At 41.1% G+C, this 11,990-nt stretch overlaps 1 protein-coding gene across 2 annotated transcripts; it reads right to left on the minus strand.

Annotated features, from left to right (window-relative positions):
* Positions 1 to 215: 215 nt before the first annotated feature.
* On the minus strand, positions 216 to 11,594 carry HS3ST1 (heparan sulfate-glucosamine 3-sulfotransferase 1). Of its 2 annotated transcripts, none has more exons than XM_062636383.1 (2): positions 11,447 to 11,594; positions 216 to 2,951 (listed from the first exon to the last, which is right to left on the minus strand). In XM_062636383.1, the coding sequence occupies exon 2, from the start codon at positions 2,814 to 2,816 to the stop codon at positions 1,854 to 1,856; it is 963 nt and encodes a 320-aa protein (XP_062492367.1). In that variant the 5' UTR covers positions 2,817 to 2,951; positions 11,447 to 11,594; the 3' UTR covers positions 216 to 1,853. The 2 variants fall into 2 exon arrangements, with proteins under 2 accessions (XP_062492367.1, XP_062492366.1); XM_062636382.1 differs by having other exon boundaries at positions 216 to 2,954.
* Positions 11,595 to 11,990: the final 396 nt, after the last annotated feature.

The raw sequence follows: 11,990 nt of genomic DNA on the forward strand, positions 1-11,990 counted from the left end.
TTGACCCTATTGCCACTAGAAACTTTCCCTCTTTGCTGTATATTCTAAGTCAGCAATGGACCATGCAGGCACAATCCAGCAGCAAACAACTGCTTTCTAATCAATCCACAAGGCTACAGCTAAATTTTTAAGGAACATTTAATGGGAATCTAAACTGGAGCTGAATTCTAAATTCTGGTCTTCCAGAAACTGATGAATAAAAGAGAAAGGAGAGATGCAATTCAGAAAATATTTTATTGAGTACAATACCATTTAATTGTAGACTTTAGTCAAAGGTCTACTTTATAAAACACAACCAACCTCTCTGAGGTTGAATACAGCTTGGGCAGGTGCACAAGGAATGGGAGAGAGAGGGCCAGCATCTTCAAATTTTCATGCAAGCAGCATAATATGGGATATTTCCATCCAGATGGTACCTTGTCATTGTGCCCAAGTTTGCACCATCTCACCAGGAAAAAAATTAATGAATCTACATTTGAATTTTATAAAGGACTGTAACAATCAGTTACAAGTTCAAATTTACAGGGTGCTGCCACTGCACATTCAACAGCTAAACTCAAGATCATAAAATGAGAATTGGGTGCTCAGAATGAAAGTACCATGAAATGCTCTGTGTGGAAAAAGGATTAACTTTAAACTCCAGAAACTGATGGCTAACAAGACATCATAACTACTAGACAAGAAGAACTGTAAATTTTACCAGTGTACTAACATCTACTTTCCATTTTTAGCAGAGGGAAGATGATAAAAGTTTCTGGAGTTGGGGTTAATCCCAGAACACATAAGTCTAATCAAGAACTGGCATCACGGATCTTGGAAGGAGATTAAATGAAGAATAAACCATGGGCAATTTTCAGTTGCATGAAGCCTCTGCTCAACTCATAGTAAACAGCCTTAAATGGGGTAAAGAGTGGTAATATTTGTATGAATGAAGTTACTGCTTGTTAGAATTTAGACCAACTGATTTTTATGCATAAGTGTTCATTTTCAGTGATGGCAAAGCATAAATGTGCTATAAAATGAGGGAACAGTCATAAGCAACCTTGAAAATGTCCCTATATTGCTTAAATTCTTCTCTCAACCCTCCTTCTGCATGAAGTGTATATAAATTCATAGACTGTAGGAAGTATTCAGGTTGCTCATATTTCTGCAGGCAACTCTGGATTTTACGAGCTGGTCCCCACCAGAATCTTTAAAAATCTGCCATAAAACCTGCACCGCACTGCTGAAGAATTTGAGAAGCACTTGTTATAACAGTAAATACAAAGGTAAGTACAGCAGTTAATGTGTCATATTAAACAGACACTTCCATTGTCCTTCGCGTGTGCACGTCCCAACATGTGTAAGTACCACCACTTTATCAGGAAATAATTTTGTAAAGCAGAATGGAACAATTTGCTAACTACAACAATATTTTCAAATGAAAAGGAAATTATTAAACCAAATTTTAAAGCAAGAGAAATGGAAATGTGAAGTTTAGCATATTCATTAGTAATTAGAGGAAAAAGTCCAGAACAGTCCAGAAAGGCCAAAGTATTCAAATAATTATGAAGGGCTCTGTTGAAATGAATTTCTTATGTATTAAAAAGACAATGCATTTTCAAGAAAGCATCTTCTGCAGTGAAATAATTTAGTTTCTTCATATAGACACATCATACACAATGTTAACAACCATGAAAAACAATACAAAATGCTTTCAAATTTAACAAGTAGAAAAATATAACTAGTATATATGGCAATTGTGAATCTAATACTGTACAGAAGTATTTATGGATTTTACAAATAAATTATAGCTTAAATGCCCTTTTTAGAATTTCTAACTGTACACTGGAACATAGGTTCTGAAGCTACCACTAACTTGCCACAGATGAGTGCCAGTCAAATGTTCTGCCCACAAGCTCAAAAAATTTCTTGTTGGGTTCATGGAAATATTCATGCAGTTTCTCAAGTAACCAGGTATCTACTTGTGGGTGTGCTCTTCCTTTTGACTCGTGCAAACAACGCTCTCTACCACTGTCCCTTAGGCAATAGAAACCTTTAGTTTTATTGAAATAAAAGTTTGAAGCATTTATCTGTGGTGATAACTTCAAAAATCTCTCTACTTTCTCTATTTCTGGGAAGGGATCTTTGATTAGTTTATCCCCATCTACAATGTGGATATGATCAAGGGGAAAATACTTCAGCCAGTTTTGCATGTGAATGTAGTATAAGCTTCTGTTTATTGCCTTGTAGCCCACATTGAGTTCACCATCTTTAATCAGGAATTGTTCAATGGATGGATACGGCTTGTGCTTCTGCATGTGGTTATAGAACACTTGGGTGTAATCTGATAGTACTCTCTCACTTGGGTCTCTCAAAATAAGGAGTAGTCTCATTGATTGGTTCATGTTATAAACTCTTTCAGGCACTTTAGGTGATGTAAAATATGCTGGAGTTTTTTCCACTGTGATCTGATGGGGATAAGAGAACGGCATCTGATTAATATACCACTGCAATCCATTTCTGTAATGATCTTCCCAGTCAAAGAAGTGAACTTCACTCTCTGCTGCTGCAATATCTGGATGGAGACTTAACATCTCTAACAAAGCTCTTGTTCCACCTTTTCTCACTCCAATAATGATAGTATGTGGCAGCTGCCGGCACGATCCATTGGAATGAATATTTTCCTTGAAGTCATTTTTTTGAGATGTTTTCTTTAAAAGCTCTCTCTGAACAGATTGAGAAGAAGTCTCTGCCTTCGAATTTATAGCTGGTCTGGAAGGCACTACCTGAGGTTGAACAATAAGCAACACAGCTCCCAGCAGAAAAGCTGCCATGACAGTTCTTAGTCTGGTTTCTTAGTCTGGTTTCACTCAAGTAGGTAATGGGGCATAGAGCGATTTCCACCGAGAACAACCTTTAAAAGTTGTTTTTGTTTTGCTGAGTGAACGTGTATTTCTCAAACAGAAACTCTGCTGAAAGAGGAAGAAAAGAAGCACATTATTTTATACTCAGATGTATCTCTACTAAAGCTACACTGCAAGTATCTTTTGCTTTCCACAACTGTACAAACTTGTTTAGTTTTCCCAAATCTAGGCTCATAGAACTTTCGGTATAATGAAATTCTTTATAAGACAGGCACATTCAATAACACCATCAGAAAATCATTTCCAGACATCAGGAGACATGAAAATTCTGAATCTTTCTCTTGCCCCCAAGATTCATACAGAGTATTATTTTTTATAATTACTTTTTTTTTTTTTTAAATCTCATTTCATCTGAGTTGAAGCACAATGACAAGAGAATTAAGTGCCTTTTTTATCTGGAAGAATAGGTTTACCTTAGGGGAAAAAAAAAGGAAAAGGTATGGACTGGACCCAAATGGCATTCCTAAAAGCTGAGGGCCTTGCAGGAAGTCTGGTAATCATACCCTCCTAAAGGATTATGTGATAGCAATCTTAGAAGTAAAGCCTCCTGGAAGAAAGGCTCAAACAATACAGAGCTGCCCAACCATAGGAAGGCAATACTGTGCTAGGAAGAAGTTAGGAAGAAGTTTAGGTGAGTAAGAGACCAAGGAAAAGCTGAATTTTTGCATCATTTTTTAAGTGAAGTTAACATTTGATTTGTGTTTAGGGTTTCCAAGGACAGAATCAGCTGGTATGCACTCTGGCCCTGCAAAAAGGTAAGCTAATGAAACCACAGACTATAGAATGACTGCATCAACAAAATTCTAAAAAAGCTGTGGTCCAGTCATAATATTCAGGAAAGAAAATACACAATGGATACTTCTGAAGGTCATTTCAAGTTAGCCAGAAATCTGCTGCAATATAAACAGCTAACTTCACACTTTATCAAAAGACTACTAAATACCACCAATGAACTCCATTAAAGGTCAGGGCTTTTTTAATGCAGTGTTTGAAGTGAAAGTTTAATGGCCTCACACATAGCATAGGTGTAAGATTGAGCAGGCAGTGTATACACCCCCCTAAATTAAGATGCCTTCTGAAGACTTTACAACCTCAGTGGAGGGTTGATGTATGTGTGATTTTGGTATTGTCCAACTCCATTTAGAAGTGGAAGCCACGATGGCAGAGCACCTGACTGCTTTGCCTTAGTAGTACTTGCGGAGAACTGTAATTATGAATTTAAGCTTGGAACAGCATGTACTATACCAGCTAACAAGGGCTGAAATATGAAATTACATACGAACAACCTGAGGAAATGCAAGGGCTAGGTTTGGAAATTCTCCAGAGAATCTGAAAAGAAACTAATGACTTTTCCACAATAAGCTAAGTCCCAGTGTGACAAGGACTAATGATGTGTTTCTAAGTGATCTAGAAAGTTCTGTTTGATAGCTTTGTATTCACAGAGGTCAGGCCTTCATCCTGAATGGGGCAGGTCTGCTTCCTGATGTTTATTACAGATTATTACTTTTACGCTATTTTTTTTTTCTAATCACTTTTAGAGGGCTACAAGGCAGTGATACTATTAGGAAGCAGAAATCAAACCTGGGAAAAGGAAGCAAAGTGTCACTACGCATGTGAAGTCAAGAGAGTGTGTGCTTGTCTATATGCCTGCAGGCTTTGAACTCATGGGCATGCCCTGCCTTGGGAAGAAGGTCATTCCCTGGGCTGTTCTATAATGTCTGATTTGAGGCAACTTTGCAGAGGAATTTGTTGTTCTTCCATTTTCAGTCACCATTAAGTTCTATCTGGCTAAAAGAGCTCCATTTTGGCTGCTGTCATTAATCTGCTCTCTCCCTGTCCTCATCATTCCTGTTAATCTTAGCTTAATCTACTTCTGTTTTAACAGGAAATAACCTTAATTGTTAGCCCCACACTGGGGATGTTGGTGGGCAAACACTGGGTGATACGATTTAACTGAAGTAAATGCATGGTGGACGTCCCCACTGACTGGTGTATGTTGCCACCATGATCAGCAGAAATGTGAGCAAATGGTATGGAACCAGCCAGATGGGATCAGGGACTTATGGGTAGTTTAGTACGTAACAGCAACAAAACATTAACACATGCTGAATTTTAAGGTCACAGATTAAAGGAATAGCCACTTACTTCAGAGTATATTTTAAGAGTCACTATCTCCATAAATAGTAAGCCTGAGTTGTTGTCTTAACACCTTACTTGAGAAGCATAATAGGATTCCACTGAGGAACAGGTTGTAATGTTGTTGAAATGAGTTAAAGCCTAATGGCAGGAACCCTTATTTCTTAGTAATCAGATTGAAATATGCTATGCTAATAGCCAAGTTCTGCAAGAGGCTGTCTCTGGAAAGATTAACTTTTAGCTGCTGGTCTTCAATATTAGTGACAAAACCTTGCTGGGATTATTATTTTTTAATAAATTATATATACCAATTTATTGGACTGTTTATTTTTAATTCATAGTTTGCATACTACTCAGTTGCCAACTTTTTTTATTCAGACCTTCCTATGGCTGAGTATAGCATGGAATTGTTTGGGGGGGAAACCAAAGACACAGAAAGGCGCCTCTTAACTGTAGCTCTACTCTTGTTTTGGCTGGCATTACTCTTTGAAATCAGACTTGTGGGATATTACAGGCATGCTGCCTAGGGCCTCACCTCATATAGCTTTCTGAGCCTCAGTGGAGCTCTGTCTCAGTGTCTTTCCATTCTTAACTCAAAGAATTTTGGGGAGATAGCTTTTTCTAAATAAACAAAAGCAACTGTTTTCTGGTGCAGCATGAGACCTCAGAATAACATGGGAGTATCTCCTGCTTCAGACATACAGAATTTCATTGTTCCTCCCTGACTATTTGTTCAGGTGTACATCTGGTGTTCTTATACTGCAGAACACTGCCACAGTATCTGCAGCATTTACTGCCTTTATCTACAGTCAGTGAACCATATCAGTAATGATGCCATTTAAAGTACCTATGTTATTGCTGGTTTGCTTATGAGCAGTAAAGCTCTGTCTTTCCATTCTCTTTTGTTTCTATTAGACTGCATAAGTTTGGTATCTGATATCAATTATTTTTTGTGTGTTAGACTAATGCAACACAATGGACATGAGTGTGCCTCCAAATTCAGCACAAAACATATGTTGTGTGGGCAAAGTGATGTCCAGGAATAAAACAGCACATAAATTGGTTGTCATTCAGCTTTCTTCTCTTATGTTCTCTTTAATGCTTTATGCAGATCTGCAGTTTCATGGCTAGAATTACAGCAGTTTATATAAAATGATGCAAACATGTTTCATAGCTTCAAAATTTGTGGGTCCAAAAAACCTGTTTCAACAACAATAAGCATGCACTGAAGAGTTTTAGCAGCCCCTCTGCCAAATTACTTTTCTGCTTTCAGAATGTGCTTTACTGCCTCCACAAGTCATGCAGAGCATACATGACTTCACTCAATGACTGTATTCCAGATTAGTACAAAAATTTAACTGACAGTCATTACTATTGTATTTGCTACAAGTAAACGAGCAAGTTGATAAAAGAAACTCAGTTTATGTTAAATGCTGCTTCAAAGATTATAGCAAGACTTTTCAAAAAGCCTGATTGCTTTTGCTTAATCTTTTCTTCAGTTTTCTCCAATTAATTAGCAAAATGTGCCATACTGTTTATTCAACAAGATTCAATGTGGGTATTGCCAATCAAATCAGCTTTTGTACCCTTTCAGAAGTAATAGTAACTTGGAAATAAATGGAAGCTTTTCTTAGTAAATGGAGTATGAGAGCCAAAGCTACCATATTTAACTGACTTTAAGCATATTACAGTGCTCTTTGAACAATGTGTCAGTATTTTATTATTTCTTACCACATTACCAAGGTATGCCTTGGTATGTCTATCCTCACTCAATGGCATGGCCTAAATTACCTAGATTATTATTATTAATAAAAAGTAGTTTTTGCCCAGCCTCCATTTTTGCTGGGGGTGGAATGGGGCTGGATTTAGCTCTGAACTTTCCTAAGAACCTTCAAGTTAGCTGCCAAATCAGGTAGGAGGCAATGCAAGGAGTGTCTGTAGTAAATGTCAGATAGGGCCTGCTGGCAAATCTGACTGGTGGATTGTTCACAAAAAAAAGGCCACCAAGAGGTTCAGCAGAGCTAGTGGGACACAGTCACCACCAGGACAGCAACAAGGAGAGGGAAGACTGCATCCTTTCCGTGAAACACACAGGTGATTCCACCTTCATTAAAGAGTTGTGGTTTTATGGTTCTCTAGGGACCAAGGATAAACAGGTTGTTTCAAATGTCCTCACTTTGTCTCCTTGCAGAACAGAAGCCCTTCACTGGTGAGATCTTTGCCAAGGCTTCTAAAAAAGCATAGTCTGGCCTGAACAAGAACCATAGAACCATTGCTAAAGTCAGTCTCTAGAGGGAGATTAGATCTGAAAATCTGAGGGAAACATTCTGTTCTTATAAAAGTGTATTTAGTTTTGCAGTTGTGATAGAACCTCAGGACAGTTTGTGGACTCATTTCCATACAATACTGCAAAATGTAAGATTTAATACTGCTGTGCAGTACAACCCCCACATTTGCTATGATGGCTTCTTATACTGGATAAATAAATAAAATCCATAACTGAGCTAAGCATTGTCTATGAACAACTTCCTAAACTGATGGAAAGTCAGCAATTTGAACACTTGTATTCAGTAACGTGTTAAAAAAAACTGAACTAGATCAATTGTACTGCGCTTGAAATTCTTCAGGCACTCATTGATATGAGCAGTATATATTCCTATCCTCTAAGGATAGATGGTGTCTGCCATAGCAAATATTCCTTAGTTTTTTTTATATGAGCTTTTTGGAGTGACACACTGTATCCAGTTAGAATAAAACTCTCTAGTACCACCATCACTTAAAGTTCAGCAAAAAGCAGGAAAGGAAAGGGAGCACTTTTTTTTTTTTAATCTAATCTAGTTTATGAAACATTTTTTTCCTTGGAAACGTATTCTGCGTTTTGTTATTTTTAACTATTAAACTGTCTCACAATGCCCTCTTCATGAAGGAATGCTTCCCACACTTCCCCCCACACACTGTTTAACCACATTTTAACAAGAGTTTTAAACAACATGTGCCAATGAAACGCCTGAATTCTAGTTTCCAGTAATTACCAACAAGTAATTGCCTACCTGAGCAAGTGCTACAGAGACAAGTGTATTAAATTAAACAGAACTATATACAACTGCAGCCAGAGATCTCTAGGGGCATAAACTATTGATCACCCCATGATATAAAAAAGCCATCTGTGCATTAAGAGGGAAGGTGAAGAGATAAGTAACCATATGGCCTTGCATTACAGTGCTTAAGTGAAATAGTCTAGGTACATTTCCCAAATTATATTAAGAATGGTGCACAACTAGTAGAGATCAAACCATGGCTTTAACTTTTATAGTCAGCATGTTAAGAAATCTAATCATGATTTCAGTGCTGTTAAGATGACAGATTGCCTACCAGTTCTAAGACTTCAGAAATGTACTTTAAAAAGTCCCTAAATTTTGGTTAGGGGAACTTAACAAGCTAAGAAAGGCTGACTTTGTTGGAAGTATTTTTGGCTGAAATCTGCTATATTTCTGCTCTGCACCTGCAGTGATAAATACAGTATATGCAAATTAGCTAGGTCACCAGTTCATGACTATTAAAGAAATTCAGCTCCAGCATGAGCAATAAAGTAGCAAATTTATAATAGACTGTAGTTATATATAACGTATACTCTTTTTCTTAAGGTCAGAAGCGACCATTGCAGTCTTGCATGCCAAGAGATCATAAATCTTTTTATAACAGAGAATACCCTAGATTTCAGAAAGCCTCTTGCAGGTAAAAATAAAATGGGACATTAGAGCAGAATAAAAATAAACCTGAAAAGCTCAAGATGCCAAGAAACTTTTGTACTGAACACTAATATGGAATCGCCTCTGCCACCTTCTAGCAATTTTATAATACTTATCAGGACCCTTCTTTTAAATAAAGCAAAAAGGGTACACTCTACCACTGCCTTCTCTACACCCCATAAACCCAAATGTTCAATTCGAAACCCAGAAATTACTCCCCATCCCACTTCCCAAGCAAAATGGGTCACATTTTAATTAGGAAATAGAAATCCACTGCACAGTTAATAGAGTTGTTTCTTAATTCATCAAAGCTGTCACCAAGAAAAACCTGTGCAAAAGGATGGCTCTTTCATGTCTTGCTCCCTCCCTGTACAAAGGCTCACCTTAACTGGATGTATTGAAAAAGGGAGCATAGCAGATTAAGCAATCCCATTCTCATTTCCTCTGCCAAGCTATTTCTTACCACTCTGTAGCTGTGAGTCCCACTTCAAATACAAAACAGACATTTAAAAACAAAAAAATCCAAACCTCCAAATAATCTTTTAGTTCATATTCCAAGCTGATGTCTGTGTCTTCCACTCTCCTTCGTTCAAGATAATACTGGAGCAGAGTGTTCACTGGTGAGGTCGTCACTGTATTAGACTTAGCTAAACCAATCAATTTACTAAGTGAGGCACTACACGGTAACCTGGAGGGAACCCTCACCCTCTAGAGGGAGAAGTGAGATGACCCAGCAGGATCTTCTATTTTGGACTGCCCAGGTATATTTTCAATTTTCTTTTTCTAACTATCAAAACTTTTCATGGGAATCCATCATCTTTGACATATTTTTGGGCTCTGAGCCTTCTTGGCTCTGGGTGGCATTTCTAGAAGAGGGAAGCGATATATCCCACGCTAGTCAGACTAATAAAAACATTTCTGGTTTCTCCTAATGAAAAGGATGAGTTGCATGTATCTATACATACATATGTATAGACGCATATCTAAAACCTGTTTTACACCCACCCTGTTTTCCTGTGATGTCTATAGAAGAATATGGCCAATTCAAAATAAGCAAGGTAGCATCCTGACAAAGAGGGGACACGGACAGGAACCTGGCAATGCTGGGGTTAGAATTTGCTATGTCAAATTAGTGCCTCCCCACTGCAGCAGCATAATCTTGCTGCTAACCTATTAGAGGCATTCATTTGGCTGTGAAATGGCAAAACCCTCTGCATTTTCCAAAAAGGTAAAAAAAAACATCAAAACCAGCAGGGTGGGTACTGAAAGGGTGGATGTGCAGGGGACAGCTAAAGCTGATGTCAGTAACTGTGCTCATACTGATAGGTGCTCATGTCTGAGCAATGTGGGAAATGCACTTGTTTGAGAGCGTAAGAAATGCTGGCAGATGTAAATTGTAATAGCCATTATAGCTATACATTAAGTTTGATAGCCAGGCAACACATGGGCATACACCAAATTGAACCTGTTCTACTAACATTTCACTTGCCATATCTACTGCAGAAGCTCTCAGTACTATGAATGGGTCTCTCGCACCAGAAGGATGATCCTTGCAGATACTCCATCCCTAACATTCAAACCTGCTATTCTGTCATAGGACTTCCCAGATAGTTTTTCCTCCTCAGTATCCAAAGAACAGTCTTGGAGCAAGGAAAGCCCTCAACCTACTGCACCAACACAGTGACAGAGTCATATACTTTAATTCCCAGCCAGCTGAAGTGATTGAAATGCCTGTACTTAGCTACGTACCTTCTCCTGATCCTCTGAATGGCTGCAAGACAAGACCAAACCAGAATTCTTCCAGTTGGAGACCTGCACTCCTCCCTCCTGGCATCCTTCTGTCCCCATAAGATTTGAACCTCTGACAGCCTTATCTACGGAAAGCACCCCGAGAACCGCAGTAACCAAGCCTTCCCTGTACTTCCCGTGGGAGCCAGTCCTTCAAAACAGAAGTGAACTGGAGTTCAGGCTTTGTGCTTTCCTGCCAGCCCCCAGAGACCACCTTGCCCTCCAGCCCTGTGCATCTTGCCAGGTTCTAGCCCGGCACGATGCACCCAGCCGTCTCCAGCGTTCAGCGTGGGAACGGATCAGAGATGCTCAGAAGAGCTTCTGCCAGTTGCTCTGCTGTCGGGCAGGAGCCCTGCACTCTGTCACCCTGCTTCCACCCCCTGCCATGCTGCCGTTACATGCCCTTGTTATTTAGCCATAGGGAAAACCAGGAGGTAAAGGAATAAAGTGCCCAGGGGCCAAAGGTGGACAGACCTGCAATCTAGGTGCTTCCAACCACTTTTTTCTCTCCTTCCTTTCCTCCCTTCCTTCCCTCCACCCCCGTCAGCGACGTCTCCCAGAGCCTGACTCGATACGGAAGGTGCGGGGAAGCAGCCACACGTCCCTCCAGGGGGAGGACGGGCTGTGCACAGCCGGTCAGACGCGCTCCTCAGCCCCGGAGCGGCGCTCGCCTCCCGCGTGCGCGGGGCTCCCACCTGCCCGAAGCAGGTTGCCGTGCGGGGGGGTGGAGGGGGCGGGCGGCAGCCGCTGTGCACCCCCGGGGGTGTCCCAGCAGACCCCCTCCGCGATCGCCCCGCTTCCACCCCAAACTTCGTGCGGGCAGCACCCGCCGCGGCATCACCGCGCCGCGCCCTCCGCATCACTCACCGCCGGGGCGCGGAGCCGTGGGCCAGCGCCCGCCCCGCTCGTCCATGGGCGCCCGCGGGGGAGCCGAGGGACCGCTCTCTGCCGCCCGCCTCACCCACCGGGAAGCGGCGCAGCCGGCGCCCGGCGCCAGCTTGTTTGTATGGCTCCGCCCCGCCCCTCATACGTCACGGCGAGGCCCCGCCCCCGCCCTGCCCACCCTGCAGCCGCAGGTGCCTACCGGGGCGCGGAGAGCTGCGGAGCTACGGGGAGAAGAATGGGGAGAGGGCGGTGTGTGCTGGCGTCCGTGTATGCAGCGAGTCTGTGCGCACACACATACACACACGTGTGCACGGGAATGGCGATTCATATAATGTTACGGGCCTGGGGAAATAATCTGCCATCTACGGACAACAGCCCCCGCCCCGTGGCTGCCTCCTTCCTGCACCTGCAAAAATGGGAGTTCCCATGAATGAGAGACAGACCGCACTTGTATGTGCTTCGTAGAATGGTTTAGGCTGGAAAGGCCCTTAAGGACCATCTAGTTCCAGCCCCCCTGCCATGGGCA

Source organism: Pezoporus occidentalis, unplaced genomic scaffold, assembly GCF_034315485.1.
Source record: "Pezoporus occidentalis ecotype Australia unplaced genomic scaffold, CSIRO_AGI_Poc_V1 ctg48, whole genome shotgun sequence".
In the NCBI taxonomy this organism is placed as follows: Eukaryota; Metazoa; Chordata; class Aves; order Psittaciformes; family Psittacidae; genus Pezoporus; species Pezoporus occidentalis.